The sequence below is a fragment of the Taeniopygia guttata genome, chromosome 2 (genome assembly GCF_048771995.1).
Source record: "Taeniopygia guttata chromosome 2, bTaeGut7.mat, whole genome shotgun sequence".
Lineage (NCBI taxonomy): Eukaryota > Metazoa > Chordata > Aves > Passeriformes > Estrildidae > Taeniopygia > Taeniopygia guttata.
Genome location: NC_133026.1, coordinates 16,631,034 through 16,650,348, shown reverse-complemented (window position 1 = coordinate 16,650,348; position 19,315 = coordinate 16,631,034). Strand labels below are relative to the sequence as shown.

General features: G+C 39.2%; 1 protein-coding gene across 2 annotated transcripts in view; it reads left to right on the top strand.

Annotated features, from left to right (window-relative positions):
• Window positions 1–19,315, top strand: part of ACBD5 (acyl-CoA binding domain containing 5) — a 30,111-nt gene that overhangs the window by 8,442 nt on the left and 2,354 nt on the right. For both annotated transcript variants that reach the window (XM_012571561.5, XM_002188302.7), the window contains 7 exons: window positions 8,924–9,061; window positions 9,789–9,989; window positions 10,695–10,801; window positions 12,745–13,021; window positions 14,240–14,439; window positions 15,975–16,025; window positions 16,308–16,417. In XM_012571561.5, the coding sequence (XP_012427015.4) occupies window positions 8,924–9,061; window positions 9,789–9,989; window positions 10,695–10,801; window positions 12,745–13,021; window positions 14,240–14,439; window positions 15,975–16,025; window positions 16,308–16,417 (1,084 nt within the window). The remainder of the gene's footprint in view (window positions 1–8,923; window positions 9,062–9,788; window positions 9,990–10,694; window positions 10,802–12,744; window positions 13,022–14,239; window positions 14,440–15,974; window positions 16,026–16,307; window positions 16,418–19,315) is intronic.

Genomic DNA, 19,315 nt, shown 5'->3' with positions numbered 1-19,315 from the left:
TGCTCTTACCACTTCCCTGATTAAAAGTGAAGCTGGAAATAATTATTGCTGTTTACAGTACAGATATCAAAACATTTTGCAGAAGTCTAGAAGCATGATTACCTTCAGACCTTCAGTCTTTCAGATGCACACTAAAGAATAGAACCAAGGGCCCGAAGTCTGTCTGAGATGATGTAGATGCTGGTGACAATACTGTTAAAAATTGACACACGGTTATATTTTGGTTGTGTGAGTTTATCCAGTCTTGTTTCTTTCCTCACCCCCAAACCCCTACAGTGTGTAAGTTCTATTGTAGAAGGAATGTTTTTCAGGGGCAGGCAATTTGAATGTTCTGAAAACCAGGATGCTTCTCTTGACTACCTTGCTTCATATTGTACCCCTATCTTCTGGTCCATTCTGTTTTGAGTTTGTCTTCCATTCTTCCATCAAACTTTAATCTGTATGCAGATCATTATCTAATTGTTTAGGAATTGTATGCCACTGCCCCAAAATCAACGGTTTCTTGAAACAGTGGAAGAGAATTGTCTGTAAACTCAGTGTACATCAGTTTGGCTTGTGTATTGTCTCTAGCAGATCGGCCTCAACAAGAAAATTGTAGTTGCATATCTAGTCTTTGTGGTTTCTTTGAAAATGTTGAATACAAACCATTGAAATACTGCCTTTCTGAATCAATAGAGCCTGTGGGTCCTTAATAAAGAACACAGAAGTCTGATATACCATACAAGTCATTGAAATAAATGACTTGTAACATCTACTAGAAAACAAGATGCATGGGTTACAAATATCCAGACTTGAATGTGATGGTAAAGGAAGAAAAATAAAGACTAGGCTGAGCAAATCTTTGACAGCATATAAACTGGGTAGTGTTTGGAAAGGTCACCCTGCAGCTGTGCAAGAAGCTTGACTTCTCTGGAAAGCTGTGTCAGTAGTGTCTGACAGGTATGAAGTGCTTCTTTACAGACAAAGTCATTGACAAATTATTTTTGGGTACGTGATATACTGGACATCAAAAAAGAAAGTGGGCTCTTAGCTGACGTAGCACTGCAGAAGGGAAGAGGTAACTCTTGCAGCATTATAGAAAGACTCTTGTTTGTAGCTGTTGGAAGAGTAGAGGGACACATCAGGTGGATAGGTGCTTTAGAAGAGTAGCATTTTAACATTTTTGAACTTGCTAGTAAATGCACAAGAAATCTGATGTCTAAGTCAGTGTTAAAAAGGCAAAGAAGCTTCAAAACAGCATTGCTCAGTAAATGTGAATTTTTTAGAATGGGCTTCAAGCTTTCTTGTTTTAAAACAGCTGAAGAAGCCAAAGATGGGCTAGGATTGGCACCTAGTGATCTGATATAGGGTGGAAGATACTGAGAGTTTCAGAACCACTTCATTCTTCAGAATGCTTCCCTGACAATGTTTGTGGATTTTTTTTTTTTCAGAATGAGAGTAAATCTAAAAGGGGGGCAAGGAAATCCCTATCTGACAGACTCCCACACTAAGTTAAGGAATCTGAGCAACTAAGCAGAATATCTGGAAATTGTTTACAGGTTGTTCAGTAGAATTTTTCTGTATGATCTTTTTGCTTTGTGAAAAGTCATTTAATTTGTTCTAAAATCCTACCAAATAAAGATGACCCTTTGTCTGCATGCTGAGTAGTAGTGGTGTTAGTAAACCATTGTGAAAACCAAATGTTGCCTCTAGTAACAAAAAGTTACGTACCGCAGAGACTGTGGGTAGTTTCATCATTATACTCTTGTGCCATGGCTTCCTAAGGACTGTTTCTCTCCCAAAAGCTTTTCTCCCAGCTGTGTTGCAGTTGCACCAGATAGGGTCTGCTGAAGCAAGGTGCTGTATATTCTGCATATGCTGGTTTGGGGCAGTGCTGATGGCAGCACAGGGTGTTAAGGAGGAACCTGTGCAGGGCACTGCTTGTGTGAATGGCAGAACTGGCCCAGCTCACAGGCAGACACAGCTGTTTAACAATTTGCCGGGGGTCTTCTTGCACTCAATATGGGAGCTAGGTTTAGAAGACAATACTCACTGAGGTCTGTGTGCTTTTAGAACAAATACGTGTGACCATTTGTATTTCAAAGGCAGTAGTTAGTACAGGATCAGGTTTGAAAAAAGTGAGCCTGTTCCTAATTACTATTTTTCAGTAAAATACAGTATCTTTTCCAACTCTTCTTTAGGTGTTTCTTCAGATGGAGTATAAGTAGTTTATCTGTTCAAATAGTTCTGTTTTCTCAAAGACCTTCTCAGGTTATTTTCAGTAGCTTTGCCTTCTAGTGGGGCATTTGGTGGCTCTTTCTGCTCGTGTGCGAGCCTTTGCTCTGTTTCATAAGCTCACTTTTTCATGGCTCTTTGACTGCAAGGATACTTGCTTAGCAGATTTCCTTCCCTTTCCTTCCACCTTTCTTCACTAGGATTTTTACAGAACTCAGTGTTGATGAATCTTCTTAGTCATTCATAAGAAGGGGAAAAGAGCTAAAATCCGTGTTGCTTTGAACAGCAGTGCTTTAGTAGGTTCTGTTAGTGGCTGCACCACAATGAGGAGTTGCACTGAGGTAGGAGGAGCTGCTGGGTTTGTGGGTGAGTGAGGTTTTTAAAATCCCATCCTTCAAACTTTTCTCCCCTTATATTTTCCAGTTATAAATTAACAGGTATAATCAAGGTTACAAATGATATTCAGAAAGGCTAGCATGAAACTTACTATACAAACACTTTTTGTCAAAATCTCAGTAGTTCAGCCTTCAGAAGTGTCTAGAACATTCTCTCCAGTATTTGCTGCAAGATGGGATTATTAGAGAAGATTAAGGGCTGGGCCAGCAAGTGCCAGTCAGTGGAGAGTCTCAGTGAGATGTGGAATCAGTGACTCAGCAAGCCATGGCTTGTCCTGTTGCAATCTATACCTGCTTGACACTTTACACACCAAATCTCAGCTTCCTTTGTGAACTCAACTTCAAGCTGATGGCTTTATGTCAGTGCTGTCTAACAGTGCTGGAAACAGGGCAGAGCATCAGTGCAGCTCTAAGCCTGAGTATTGAACAGCTCCCCTCTCCATACAGAGTGATCAGAAAATGAGCAGCAAAGTATCCAAATGGGAAAATGTAAGATTAAAAATTATTTCCTTGTAAGTGGAGGGAGCTATGAGACATTTTCTTCCATGGAAAGAAAAGCCTGTATGTATTGTGATTTATGCTGTGTTGAGTCAACAGTAACAGTTTTGGTGCATAATTGGTTGTTGAACTTGGATTTTTTCCTTCCAGCCAGACAAGATTTCCCTACAAAAGGGAAAGTAATTGCAAAAGCTCTTCAGGTTTCATAATTTAGGAGATGTACCCGCTTGCCAGATAATTCTTATATTTTAGCAGTCTTATTGTAGTTAAGATCTTGTGATGAAAGAACTGGAGTCTGTATTTCTCAGAGCTCTGTTCTACAAAGAAAAGCTACAAAGAAGCGGTGGATGGAGGCGTGGGAGGCTGGGGAAGGACAGATACAAGTAGTCATATCTTGACTGTTGTCAGAAAAGTACCCAGTGGACACAGACCCGTGTTTCATGTTTAACTTTGTGTAGCAAAAAAAAAAAAAGAAATATAGCCTTTAAGGTTCATGCAAAAGCCATTTGTTTTAAAGGCAGTTCAGATGGTAGGCTTGGAGCAGACAACAGAATATGACATTAATGTTATTTCATTTTTGGTTTTTTTCTGGTACAGGGCAAAACAATTTTTGATTGCTACAATGTGCAGCTCAGCTATGTGGCCTTGTGTTGTTTTCAAGCATAATTCTGATTTCTTTATAGGATTCTGAGTTCACTGTGCTCACATTTTGTATTTTCTGGGACAAAACTCAAGGGTGTAATAATGCTCCTTCCTAGTTGTCATGCAAAGTGAAAGTTCCAGATGATGACTTTATCTCTTCTGCACAGAAAAGAGCTTAGCAAGTTTTGCTCCTCCCAGAGGGAAGTAGTACCAGGCTTGGGGACATCCTGGATCCTGGAATGATGTTACTGTGCTTTCAAGTGACAACATCTAAGAAGCAGCTGTTCTTCATGTTCATTCTTGCGCGTTGGCTGAGGCGCTGGCAGCAAGCGGGCAAAGCCTGGATCCTGCTCTTGCTGCACACGCGCTGTGTAACCGAGCTGTGTGTGCCTGGTGGCCCTGGACACCTGCGGGCCCTTGTGGAGCTACCTGCCAGTGCTGGGAATGCTGTGGAGCAGCTGCTGTTCTGCCTGGGCTTCTCCCTGCCAGGAAATCCCAGGCATGTTGTCTCTACTGCAGAAGGCTGAGGAGCATCAGGGAGGAGGGAAATGTATCCAAGTCAATCCCAAAACTTGGTATCCTTGTTTATATGGCACATACTCTGAAAATCCTTGGGGAAAGGTACTGGCAATATGGATGGAGATGAGAAACTCCTTAGATATGGAAAAGTGTAAAGGTTTGGGATGACTAGTCAGTAATCCTAAATACTGTACTTGCAAGTTAATATGAATGTCTGACAAGTTGCTGTTTTCTGTGTTTGTTCTTATCCACAGACTATTGTTTGAATGTTTATTAATGGTAAATAAAGATGTGAGTATTGTTGATTTAATTTTTTAAAATTAAATACAGAGGCATCTCTTGGAGTGTAACAGCTTGAAAAGCACATAAGCAGAGAGAGGAATGCTGACAAAACAAGGCTGTAGTCTTTTGGAGTATATTAAAAGAAAAATAAAAATGAGGAGAGGCTTTTTCTGTTACAGTAAAGTTTAGGAGGACTAAACCAGACTAATAAAAAGGAAAACTATATAGAGGAAGATGTGGCTGCCCAAGTATGTGTGCTTAGGGTGTACATTTTTCAGAGAACTTGCACCTAATGCACTTAAAAGAAATAAAACCATGGTAGTTAAAGACACTTAGATTTTTCAGTCTGTATTTCTGACAGACTCTTCTAAAATCTCTTTTTATTTGTGATAGCTGCTTGTTTGACTAGTGTAGAACAGATGTTACAGAGCAGCCTGGGCCCTCAGAAATTTTCTTTGCAAAGAAGAATATATCTTTTTAATATAGTGATGTAGATATATTTTTAATACAGTGTCCTATATTAAAAATAATGCAAGAAAATGAGGGACTAGAAACTCTTGTTCTAGCTGAAGAGCTTATTGCTCCCAGATGCTTACATGTACCCCTTGTATTTCATGCAGGCACCACTCCTTGCAGTATTTGGTACATGAGTTTCAAAATGAGGTGGGGATTTGTGTAACCAAGTGTATTGGAAATGGCAGAACATGGTTGCACAAACTTGGAATTGAAATAGGGAGCCTACTTGGATCAGTAACAAGCATGAAACATCAAGGGGTGATGGCTAGAAAATAATTACAGTTACCTAATGATGAAAACAAGTTTGTACAGCATATAGACTCCTTGAGACTTAACATAAACAGAGGTGTGCAGGGAGATCTCTACACAAGGTGATACAAGTATAGGTCATGGAAATAATCTTCTAGTGGTTAAGATTTTCTTGCTATTAAGCAGATAATAAAGTTATGGTATTTCATGAAAAAGTACTTTTTATTAAAAAATGAGGGTGTACACAGCTAGCTAAATGTTTTATCCCGTTTCATGTGCTGTTGCAGACTGGCTCCTTCAAGGCATGTGAGAGGCTGTGGACCTTGTACTGTGGTGTACTGGGCTAACCATCAGTACAGCTCCAGCAGTGCAAGTTAATTTTGTATTAAGAATTACACAGCTGTTGATAAAATAAAACTACAAGGCATTTGAGAAAAACCTGCTAGGCAAGGTTCTCTCTGTCAAATGACCTTCAAGCTGGGACAGATCTACAGAGGCATTTAAGCTCTGAACTCCCATCTGGGTGACAAAAACAGCCTCAAAACATGTGAAGAGTTAAAAACCACATACTTACTTTTGAGAAACTTAGCCCCATTATGAAGGTTATTGAGGAGAATTGTAGTGATGCCTTTAAAGAAATATATTTAGAATGGCTTGTAGAAAATCCCTTAATAGAGCTGATACTAGAAAATAAACATCTGGTGAAAGTTTGTAGAGAAGCTGCATCTTTGTTCTTCACATCCTTTCTGTCTTGCCTTTTTTTTTTTTTTTTTTTTTGGTCAAATCTTTCTTTCTATTTCAAGTAGTTACTGTTATACAGCTCCTACTATTTAGCATTAAAAACCCCAAACTCACACCCCAGGCTTTTACAGAATAGAATTCCTTCTATGGCTAAAAAGCAGTACAGCTTTGATTAAAAAATTGTCACAAATCTCTCAGTTTGATGTTGTACATAGTGAGATGAAAATAATAAATCAAGAGGAATTCTACAGTATCTAAAGTAGGGCAACAGAAAAAGCTTCTAACATTTTGCATGCAGTTGAAGTGAGTAGATGAAATAGAAGGTTGAAGGGTGGCTGGGTGGGATTAGCACAAACCAAGTAAGGTTTCAAAAGCTTGCTTAACTTGTGTCATTCACACTGAGAATATACATTCCTCAGGGAACAGCCATTAACCTACTGGCAGGGGATGTAGAAGTCACTGCTAGCTGGCTCTGCTTAGTCTTTAAACCTGTCATCCCCAGGATTAAGTTGATGATTGACCATCATATCAAGGAACCAGCAGATACTGGTTCCTTAGCAGATACTCAGAGCAGCAAGAATGGCAGCCAACTGTGGGTTTACTGTGTGGTAAAAGCAACTGGGGATGGACCTGATGAGGATAGCAGTGTAAGGGTTCTGAGGACAAGCACACAATTAGGCCTGGCATTTCAGGTGGCCAAAATCTGTACAGGGTTGTGTTCTTAGAGTGTGCATCAAAGCAGTGCCTCTTTATGGTCTTTGGGAGCACTGTTGCTAAGAATGACTTAGTGAAAGAAATACGATCCTGATGGATTTCAGTTATTCAGGTGTCCTGTGATATGATACCATAAATCTGTAACTGCTGATACATTCTTTCAGTTCCTCCTCTTAATTTAAATGTATCTGTAAGTTCACTTAGACTTTTCCCCAAATGAATAATCTCCTTACTGCAAGTAAGTGAAGAAAGAACATGCTTGAATGTTTCGAAATATTCCTTTCAAAAAGAAAGTAAATAAATATTAGGAAAAGCCTTGTGGTGTAGCTGGGGCTTTTTGCAGTATCTTTGGTAGGATGAGGAGCTTTACAGTTTTAATTCCACTTCACAGCTCAATGTTCCTCCTGGTCTTGTCTTTCCTGTTTACTCCCATGGCGGGGTAGGACACATGGATGATTGTGTCCCCACCCCTGTGTTCTTAAAGGGAAGGCTGACGTGTGCCTTTGACGTGTGCCTTACGGTGCCAAGGGGGCTGTGTCTGTGCCTAATGCTCATGCTGTAAACCTTATCCTTCTTATGCTGCTGTTTCTGAGAAAAACATCTTGAGAACTGGGATTCACAATTCATGAAACACACTTGTGAGAAAAAAATGGGATTCTTGGGTTATGTTGGGATTTCTCTTTTGTGAAGCAAATTTCCGTGCAAATAAGTAGCGACCTTCTATGAGGAGAAAATGAGCAGGTGCTTATATTCTTGTGGTGTACAAGATAGACAATTTCTTTTCCAAATCACATTTTACAATAATGTAGGGGTTTTTTAATCTTCAAATAAAGAGATGGATTAAATCAATCCAAAGCAGTGATGCATGGTGCCCACAGAAACATTACCTTGCAATAAAACTAAGGTGAATTTAATATTTAACATATTCATTGTTACTATACAATAAGTTATTTTACCTTTTATTTCTTTTTTTAAAGTGCTGTGGATAAGCTTGGAAACTAGAGAAATGTGGGAAGGCTCTTCATTGGAAGGTTAAAGTAGATAAAAACCTTAGCTTTAAATTACCATTCAGCAGTGAAAGTAGTGAAGCTGGTTTGGCAACTCCAGTGTAATTGGATATTATTTCGCAGCTTAATCCTAAATGTGAGAATAAATCTTTCAAGGTTCTGACAAGGGAATGCAGAAATTATGCAAATGAAATGCTGTGGTGACAGTTACAACAGTCAGATTTCAGCCTTGGAGCCAACATGTAATCTGTGCAAGTGTCTCACAGAAACTGTCCCCTCTTTGTACTTTTGTACTCTGTCCTAACATAGGAGGCTTAAATGAGCCTCAGGATGTATTTGACCATAACTTTTTTTACAGGAGATGGTAGAATTGTCCTTTATATACTTCATATTTTTAAAGAATCTTTCAGTTTTTTGTACAGTTACAGTAAATTGTGATCCTTGGAGTGATCAAAGATGTGGAAAACAAGGATTTGGTAGTTACTTTGTCTATTTCAGTATTTGTTTCTTTAAATATTTAGGGAAAAAATACTCAGTGTATATATTAATGTCATCAACTTTTTCACTGAAACCAGGGAATTTATTTCCATGTATCATTTGTTAGGTAAAGATCTGTATCATCTCACCATATTTTGCATCTGCCTAAATTACAGCAGAAGATGTATATTGTATTTACCTTATTCAGAATTCTGTTGTTCACATAATTGAATATAATGTTTCAAGATTTGCCTCTGAACTGTGAGCAGGTTTGAAGCATTTCAGCCCAAAGGGAAATTCTGTTAAAACAGTAATTTCTGGGTTTAAAAGAACATGGCTGCATCAGTCCCAGCTGCAACTGTAACCTAAATACAGTAATTGGCTTGGTCTGAGACTCCTTCTGAAAGTGGCTGCAGTCTCTTCCCTGGGGGCTGCCTCAGAGTCATTGAGAATATCTGCACCAGCAGTCAGGCACCCAGTGATGGGCCACAAAAGAGAAACATTAAACCAATTAATTAAGAGTTTAGAGAAAAAAGCTGCCATTATTTGGTACATCTTCTAATATGGACCTACTTTTGTAGAACTGTGACTGATAGTTTTGGGGGGGTAGTGGTGGTGTATGTGTGTTTCCTTTAAAATAAGTATTTTATTTTTTCCTTTTTTTCTTAGACCTTAGTAATGTTATGAATTCCACTCCAAATATAAAAGCTGTAAATGGAAAAGCTGAAAGCAGCGATAGTGGAGCAGAATCAGAAGAAGAAGGGCTTCGTGAAGAGGAAGAAAAAGAAGTGCAGATAAATGGAAAGGGTAAGTTTTCTGGACCGGTGTGTGTCCCCGAGTTGTTCCTAGCCACCTAAGTGGCAGAAAACACCGAAGTAGCATGAATGCTTTTTCAGGGGAATTAGATGGAAATACATGTGAGTGCATATTGTGAAAAATGCCTGTGTTTCAACCTAGGCTGTAAGAATGAAAATGAATACAAATTTGCGAGCTATGCCATATGATCTTTGACTTGCCTAGCAAGTTCAGTCAAAAGGTTTTCTAAATATCTATACCCTGCGTTGTTTTGGGTTTTGTTGCCAGTGCTTTTTTGTAAGAGCTATGATTGACTACATGGCCTGTAAGAGTAGAATTGAAAATCACTGGTTTTTCTTCAGAGAAAATAAAACAGACCTTCAAGTAAGATTTATTTAGAGGGTCCATAAAGAACTGGGTGCTGAAATAACAGCATCTAGTGAAACCCAAATGAAATAACATATTTAGAATTCTATACACATGTCCTCCAAGGACATTAGGATTATTTTAGTTTAGAAGAAACACCTACTTTGGATTTACTTACTTATGTTTTAAGTATCTGCTTTTTATGCTTTTTACAAGAACAGAACAATCCATACAAATTGGAATATAGGAGCATTTTTTGTTCTGCAGACACATTACACATACAGTCCATTAGTAAGCTGGCTGCTTGAAAAAATATGGTTGGAGCTATTAGGTATAGAGCATTCTCTCTGCAAAGTTTTCTTTTCTTTTACAGATTATAAGAATGTGAAACCTGAATCAGCAGCTGCTAAGGATTTGGAAGGTATTGTTAGTAATGGCTGTTACAAAGACAGATTTATCCCAGATATGCAGAATGGCATCCAGTCCAAATCTGCCTTGAATGGCTTGAATCCAGAGGAAGAAACAAATAAAATGGAGCCAAGCCTAGAAATAGCTCAGAACGCTGCTCACCAAGGTATTGTCCTTCCAAGACCATGTTTTCATTTGCACATGTTTTTCATGAAAAATGTTCTTTTATTGAAAGCTTAATCCCAGGTTTCAGAGACTAGCAATAGTATCTTTCAGTTGCAGAAATCTGAAGACAGAATACTAAAACAAATTAATTAATTCCAGTTAAAAATAAGACTTTCTTTTAGTATCTCTTACAGAAAGAGAGAGGAATTCAGAGACAACAGAGGCCTAAACCCACAGAAATAGAAGTGTTTTCTTGTAACATCATTATGCTACCTATGCAGATACTATTTGCCTTTGAAAGTGAATTTGTAGTTAAACAAAAATCACCGATACCTGGTTTATCATTCTGAAAAGCTGAACATTTTATAAATGCCAGTTCACCGAAACTGGGATCTGAATATATATTTTTAATACTAACAGAACTTTAGGCAAAACTGCTTTATACTGAGCTTAGGAAGGAGAGCATAATGAAAAAAAGCAAAATTAAAATTATGAAGTATACTTTTCCCACTAGTAAAGATTTTCTAAATTCCTAAATTGCTAGAACATCTTTATTCAGAATCCAAGTTTAGAGTGACAGTTGTAGATAGAAGGGTCATGAATTTATACTTACCTACACATTTTAACTCATTGCTCTAGTCTTTGCCAGGGTTGGCTCAACTGGCTCACATTTAAAACCACGTGTGCTATCCCTCTTTCCCTGCAGGTGCAAGTGAAGAGAATACTGAAGAGATCTCAGCAGCCCAGCACTTAACCAGTGATTCAGACAGTGAAGTTTATTGTGACTCTATGGAGCAGCTTGGACTAGAAGAGGTAGAGGTTCAGTATTGCTGGGTGTATTTTGAAGCTGGTATGCTGCTTATTTTTTAATAGGTTACTCTCAATCGAGTGAACATGGATATGCAGAGGTGAATGATGTGGCTCATGCATGCTATTCTTCTGTTTGAACTAGAGGGGTTTGTTTCTTTCATTGCCAGCATTTTTTACAACTTGGTTACTGCTAATCTAAAAGCCTTGAAGCCCTCAGAGAATTTATGTATGGAAAAAGCTTCAAAAAACAACAGTACAAAGAAACAATTGTCAAAAAAAGGAGAAACAGTACAAAGAAACTAAGCTCTGTGTCCACAAATTAATGTAGGGTCTCGTAACATGTAGGGACCAAAATTCAGATATTTTAAAAAAATGGGAAGTGTCTTTGTAACAATTCACTTTTTGCTTGCCTTTTTTCGGGCCTGATGACTTCTGCATTTGTTTCTTAGAATAAATAAAGAATAAGTGTCAGAAGGTGACCTGTAGGCCAGTGCCTGCAAGTGGCCTAGGTTTAAAGAAGTGTGGGATGACAAAGATTTCTGTGTTCTCTTGTATTCTCTTCAGTCATAATGTACACCTCTCACTCCCCTATAAAAGGTGAGCACCAATTGTGCTGCCATTGTTTTGACTGGATTTGTGCTCCTGCTGATTACTGCTCATAACTGTAATCTTCGCTGGCTTTTTGGCCTAGACCTCCTTCAGAGGCCCAGGTTAAGTGTGGGCTTTGTAGGTGGTACTCAGAAAGCTCATTTCCTGATTCTGGAGAGAAATGTGTGAATGGTGCTTGGATCAGAAAGGCCAGAAGCACTCAAACATTGCATCGTTCTCTTGCCTGCTTTTTTAACACATCAAAATTCTGCCCAGTAATGAAGCATGTTGGGAAATGTAATTTGATAGAAGTGCTGCAAGCTGTCTTATCTAGCTGATTGCCCAACCTTATGTATTGTTCAAGCTTGTTTGAGATTCTTTAATTGAAGTGGGTGGATAGTTTGTCAGAGTTTCCCAACCTGCATGAGGAAAGTTCTAGTTTTGCACAAAGTAACAAATGTTTAGGTATATGTAAAGAAAGACACAGGACAATCAGTTCAAACTAGAAGAGGTTCACTTAAAAAAATAAATACTGCTGTTTCTTGGAAAAGATGTAGCCAGCAGTCTGCTGTTCAGTTCTGATGATCCAGAACAAATTTGGGCAACAGTTTCCATTTCACTACCCCTTCTTTTGGTTATTTTGACTTCTCCTTGAAGTTCTTTTTTGGCTGACTGAGGTCCCCAGTCTGCTTTAGCGTATCCTTGTGCAAGGGCCTGCCCTGTGCCAAGGGCTGATTGAACCACCCACCAAGACAGCCCCAGTGCACAACCTGAGGAGCACCTGTGCCACCCTTTCTACTGTCTTCCTGCAGTACCACCAGTTTTGAGTGAGAAGTCGATAGAATACTCTGCTTTTCCTTTGTTTGGTGTGAGGTGCAGGTGCAGCCAAGCTGTTTGGAGCAGGCTGGATGATAAGCTGCTTTGCTCTGAGTGCAAACACTGCCTGCCCAGGGCTGCTGACAGCGTGGGCCTTCTGACCATGGCTCCCAAGTTCAAGGGAAGAGGTTGTTTCACTGTGTAGGAATCAAAGCCAGTTTTACAGGGGAAAATGGAATGGTTTTAGATGTTAATGTTCTATTTTAGTAATTATTGAGTATTAGTGTATGTTGGAAATGTCTAAAGAAATTCCTGTGGTATCACTCTTTTGAGATTTGCCTGAAATGCCTTCTCAATCTGGAAATAACATTTAGACAATACTAAGTATATTCTACAGGAAAACAACTGCTCCCCTTAAAAGAAGTCTTAATTCTGGGTAAAGTATATTCCTAATGTGAAAGTAAAGATGATATTTTTTTCCTTTTTAATGTTTAGCTGTCGTATTTTACAGAATTTACTTACTTGCTAATGTTAATTTGTAGCCCTTGGAGATCATCACATCAACTAAAGGATCTTTAAAGCATTCATCCCATTTCTTGGATGTAGATCACAGTCCTCTGTTAGAAAATACGGATTTTCCAAGGCGCACTTGCATGACTTATGGGAATCTCCAACCTGGAAATTCTGGAGAGGGAGTAGCTGAAGAACAAGGTGAAGTCAAATGCGGAGGAGAAGATGGCAAAGCCAGTAATGGGGGTCCTCACAAGGAGAAAAAAGGTGGAGAAAAAGCAGATTTCTACAGTGTCAGAAGAGGGAGAGGTACTGTGACCCTGTATTTGTGTTTCCCACTCTTCTCACTACCATAAATTACTGGTGTCTGAGAATCACCCGTCAGCACTGTCCAGTGGGACAGTCATGTGTAGAGTGCTCCTGCTCTTCACCATGAAAATAGGTAGCAAAATGCCTATTACAGTGAGTAATTTATACTCCAGCTGCTGCTTATGGCACTTGGGTTTTTGGAAATGCAATCCTCAAGACCAGTCTGTGTCTGAGAGGAGCTTCTTTAGAAGTTACATACTTATGTTAAATACGTATACATTTATATCTCTTTGGTTGTTTATTTGAAATCATGGAATGCCATGGAAAGATACCAATGACATATTGTTTTGTATATAATTGGAATGTTAGCCACACCTTTGAGTGATTCTGATACTATCCATTATGATTCTTAAAACTTAATGGTTCTTAATCACGTAATAGCCCAGATGTTCAGTTTATGTTGGATCTCTGTGCTTTGAAATTCCATAACAGTTCTAATAGTGTCACCTATGAGCAACACCTTATTCCAGTGGTATGATCTGTACAGTCAAGGATATAATCAGTTTTACTTGTAAAACCAAAAAAAGGGAGAAACTGTTTTATTTATATATAGCATCTTTTTTATATAGCACCTATAAGTAATCAGATGGAAAAACTAAAAAGAAAATCCAAATAAAACATTTATGTTGGAAACTATTATAAAGAACATAATATAGTTAACTGTCCCTTCTACTCTCTCTTGTTTTATTTAAGTTTGCTACTTACAGCCAGAAACATGACAGGCTAGTTAGTGGTAGTTGTATCTAGTTTAAGGGAGTATTGTGGATTTCAAATAATTACCTTTTCTCATCACTGTATTCCAGTGATCTTTGTTTTCTAGTTGGAGACTTTGCCAAACTTAAAACACATACTAAGACAGATCTTACTTTTTGCTAGGGCAGAATTTACTGCTGAACTTGACTGGTTGTGTGTTAATAGCTTTTTATAAATGTTCTTGCAGTTCTAGGAATTTGAATGATACTGTCACACTCAGGCTGTAGGGAAACAAGTCAGATGACTTTTCAGTGACCTCACAGTGCTGCTGAACTGTCTGAATATAGCCTGTGACAAGGAGTACCACACTCCTGGGTGAAAACTGAGGAAGAAAACGGAACTGTTAAACATTTTCAGTAGAGCTGTAGCCCATTCTGTGTTTCTGTTTTTCCTCCCTCACAACAGGGCATAGACTTCAGCCTTTAGGAGATGGTTCCCAGGGTGGCCAGATGGGCAGTGGAGGGGATGGCGAGCGCTGGGGCTCTGACAGAGGCCCCCAGGGAAGCCTCAATGAGCAGATTGCAGTGGTGCTGATGCGGCTGCAGGAGGACATGCAGAATGTCCTGCAGAGGCTGCATATGCTGGAGGCTGTTGCAGCATCACAGGTACTATTCTTTGGAGTTACTTGATCACCTTTTATTAAATGTCCTTGGATATTTTTGTGCTTTTTCAGATTAAAATTTTTGACAATAATTTCTTAAACTGTAAAGACATTTCAGTCACATTCTGTAGTTGAGGCCAACTTAAAATTTCGTATTGGTACCTACTCTTAGGAGCACAATTTGTAACTTTGATACATGTAAGCAAAACCATGCATTTTTTAGCCTAGAAATTAACCATGGTAATTGATTTCTGGCAGACTGATTCTAGCCATAGTTATTGGTACACATTACATGGGCTCTTATGGAGACTCCACAGTTAATGTTATTAGTGCATGATCCCAGAGAATTCAGAGCATTTTCAGAGAAAGTGAGAAATTATCTTAATCTTTCAGATGGTAAATGTTCACAGGCAGAACTCTAGATTCTATTTTTCAGATAGCAAAAGAGCTGATTGTTCATAGCTTTATTTCCTCGGGAAGTAATCCAGCTTTATTGGAATTGTACATCACGTCCTCATCCAGCCAATAGAACTCTTAAGCAAATGTAGATGTTATTGATACACTGTTTCTTTTTTCTTTCTGCTTCAGTAGAACATGTTGTGAATATAGGTGAACCAGCAACCTGAAAATGTTTGGTTTTGTTTGACTTGCTGATATATTTTGATCTGCATGAGAAGAGCAAGCTATACAAGTAATATCCTATGGGATGCACATGCTGCAAATCTAATGCAGCCATACAAAAGAATTTATTAAAACCATACTTTTGCTGCATCACAGATATTCAAGAATCTAATGTTTGGTTAAATACAGATTGATTTTCTATCTTTGCCTGAGCAATATAAGTAGTAAAAGATTCTTTCCCACAGCAGTTCATGCTGTGCTTGCTGTCCTTACCTAAGGAGAAACAGAAGCTTCTGTTTCATGTTTACCTAAATTAAGAAAGACCTAGAAAACCAGATGCTTTGCTTTTGTGCAAGCACCACAATAGTGGATGGGAATAGTGTATCTTGAAAAGATTCTGATATTTCCATTTTCACGATTGCCTGGAAGACATGGAATGGAGTGTTCTCTTTCCTTTATGTTGTTAGACGTGCCTGTAGCTGTAGCCCAGGGCAAACTAAAATAGTGTTTTTGACCGTAGTATAGACTGGTGTTGAGACATGCAGGCAGGCAAATTAAGCTGCTGCGATTTCTGCTCTGGGTTGGAACTGGGACTAGACCAGAGCTGAGAAAGTTGCAATGACAAGTTGAGCAGGGGAGCCTTCAAAAACTGTAAAGAGGTCCAGTAAGTGACGCTAATTCATTTTCTAAGACACAGAGAAGTGATAAAATTACTATAAAGAGTAGTGGAAACATGAGAGGTAAGTTAGCAGCTATGTGGAGTCACATGGGGGTGGTTCTGTGCATTAAACTGTGATATATGCAGATTGCAAAGACATCACAAGATGAAAAACCTCATATTCGTGTTTTGTGAAGAAGAAAAGTTTTAATTGCATTTTCCTTATTTTATACTTAAAAACCTTTTTTTTGTATTTAAAGGCAAAATCTGCAACACTACAGTCAAATTACCAGCACACCTCCTCTGTTAAGGTAAAATACTGGGTTAATGATGTAAAAAGTGTGTACTGTGAAAAAAGATTAATTTGAATATTTCATCTCTAGCTCTTGGTATGTGCTTTTTGTATTGTCTCTTCCTTAACTATGAGATAAAAAATAATCTGTTTGAGGAAATTATTTCATAGATTAATCTTTTCTTACGGTCTTACTATTATTTTCTTTGGTACTGTAGCATTTGAAGTTGATGAGAAGTACACAGGTGGTATTCAATATGTGCATACATTGCTCACTGGAATTTTTTTCTGTTTTCCTTAGAAACCATCATGGTGGCCCTTTGAAATTTCTCCTGGTGTTCTAGCTTTTGCTGTTGTATGGCCATTTATTGCCCAGTGGTTGGTACATGTGTATCACCAAAGAAAGCGAAGGTAAAGATGTGCATTCAATAGAACAAATACATTGTGTGTCACCTGTTTAAACCAATAGGTAATATTATCATGTTATTTAGACAGGACAGAAAATTCTTTCCCTTGAAAGTTTGTCAGCATGAGAAAGTACTGGTTAATTTGACTTTATATGTAGTCTGCTTTATATGTGGCAATTTATGTTAAATCTTTGAAATGTGATGCAGGTTAAATAATTTCAAGCATGCACAAGTGGTGAGGCTGGATAGCTTGGAAGTGTCTCCATAACATTCTTTGATCCTCCTACTCCTCATATTTTCTTGAACCATTTTCACTGCTTCTAGGCTTCCTAGTCTCCTTGTGCCATGAGACTTTTTTTTCCTTATCATATTCTTTGTAGAGTGCTGTCACCTATATTTTACATCTACTAGTACCTTACTATAATATTTTTGTAACATCTACCTTGACTTCCTTCAGCTGAAGGGCAGTTGTACTCTGATCTTGCCATTTTTCAGCTCTCTAACCATCAGAAGGTCAAGTGAGTGTTCTCTAGTTACTGTCTGCTTACTTGAGCCTCACACCTGGTTCTGTTAGCTTAGTATGCTCCTGGCTTTTACATCTTTTTCCTCTGTCAGACTGCAGAGAGTTTGCATGTGTGTGGATCTTTGGAGAATTAGCTGAATTTGCTCTACCTTTTTAATGTTTGCTAGTTTTCATGGTATAGTTTTCTCTCCTGTGGTGAATCACAGAAATAGAGTGGCTGAGGTTGAAGGAAGTCTCTGCAGGTCATCTGGTCCAACATCCTTGCTCAGCCAGGGACACTCAGAAGCTGGTTGCCCAGGACTGTGTACAGGCAGCTTTTGATTATCTCCAAGGAGGGAAACTCCACCACCTCCCTAGGCAACCTGTTCCAGTGTTTCCTCAGAAATGCTCCAGACATTTAATCGTCTTCATGGCCCTTTGCTGGACTCTCTCCAGTTTGTCCTTTCTCTCTTGTAGTCAGAAGAAGACAGAGTACTCCTGGTGTGGCCTCTCCAGTGCTAAATAGAGAGGAAGGGATAATGTTCACCTTCACCCTGTTGGATGCCAAGATCCTTTTCTGCCAAGCTGCTTCCCAGCTGGCACATACTGATGCCTGGGGTAGTTTCTCCAAACTGTGCCGGACTAAGCTCTTCCCCCTTTTGTATTTCATAAGGTTCCTGTCAGCCCATTTTCCCAGCCAGCTGTAGTCCCTCTGGATGGCAGCACCACCCTCTGGCATATCAGCCACTCCCCGTTTTGTGTAATTTGCAGCTTTGCTGAGGGTGCACTCTGCACTCTGCCTGTCATCCAGGCCATTGCTAAAGGTGTTAAACAGGATTGGCCCCAGTATGGACCCCTGGCATTCACCACTAATTACTGGCCTCCAAGTACACTCCTGTCACTGATCATTGCTCTTTGGGCCCAGCCCATGGCTTTGTAAACAATACAGCACCCACAAAGGCTGCAAATCTGCCAGGGAGCTCCCCTGGCTCAGAGCTGTCAGCGGCAGCATCAGTGTTGCTGCACTGTCTGATGAAACCAGAGACTGCAGTACTAAGGCTTTCAGGCAGTCATGCATATTTTGGTCATTCTTTGCACTAGCCAATGGAAATTTCCTTGTCAGCAAGGACAAAGTTGGGGTGTTTTAAATCAAAACTATTTCTTTTAAGTATTTTACTTGAAGCTTCTATGAACTTCAGTGTTCTGCTAATTGCTCTTGCATGGCTGTGTTCTCTCCCTCTCTGAAAAGTGTGCCGTTCTTGAAAAATCTTTTTTGATCATCTGTTCCAGCCTCTGTAGCACCCTCAATCCAGCCACAGATTCAGACAAAAATCAGTTTTTAGGAAAGCACCCTTTCCAGCAATTTTTCTAGTATATTGTCCTAGTAATTCAGTGCTTTGATGAATAAACACTGGTACATTGCTTTTAGTTTGGATTTCACCAGCTTCAGTTTGCATCCGTTGGATTTTCCTATATCTTTATGCAGTTAACAAAGAGCCTGTAATGTATTTTTTATGGTTACTTTTTTGCTATCACCAGGTCATCTCATAATCTCTTGCTTAAATGAAACAAATGGAGCAAATGAAATCTCATTTTAAAATTGTTTTCCAGTCTTAGAATGATTCTTGTGGTTCATTGCCAAATGCTTCTGTTTTTCAACATTCTTTTTGAATTTTGGACACCAGGATCTGTACCAGTGGTAATACCAGTGTTGGTGTGAAACACAGAGATAGCATAGCCCCATGTTTTGTTTACTCCTTCATGTACTGTTTTGAGATGAACTTCAGTAACAGAAACAACTAAAGAATTTTCCTTGTTCTTGAGCTTTTCTCTCTATTTCTGAAATCTACTCATAGGCAGAATTTAAGGACTGTGCTTCTGCAGCACGTTTCTATCTGGAGTTCTGTCTCCTCTAACAATGCGTAGGAAGCTGATCAAGTACACTGAGTGAGAAAACAGAATTGCAAAATGTCCTTTTCTCCTGTCCTGTGGCCAGCTTCAGCTTGTGCTCTTAGGCAAGGTGTGTGAGTTCTTAGGCAATAGCTGTTCACAGTGCCTGCATTGCCCCTGTCTGTGTACTTCTAGTTTTAAATTATGTGACCTGTCCCTGCAGCAGAAACCACGAGTCTCTGCTACCATGCAAAGTTCTCTTGTGCTGCAGCTGTGGAGCCTTGACTTCTAAGCTCTTCTGCACAGTGTAGCAAATTCCATGTAACTGGTGGAAGAACAGCCTCCTGTAACCAAGAGCTTTGTGTTTAGCTCTTGTCCCTGGGCAGGGGTAGCTCAGCTCCATCCCATCACCTCTTAACCTGTTCCCTATTCCTTTATGGGGAACTTAATGCTGAAAATCTGGGTACTCATATTGGAGCCTTCACCAAGGCTTGAAAAACTGAATCCTAA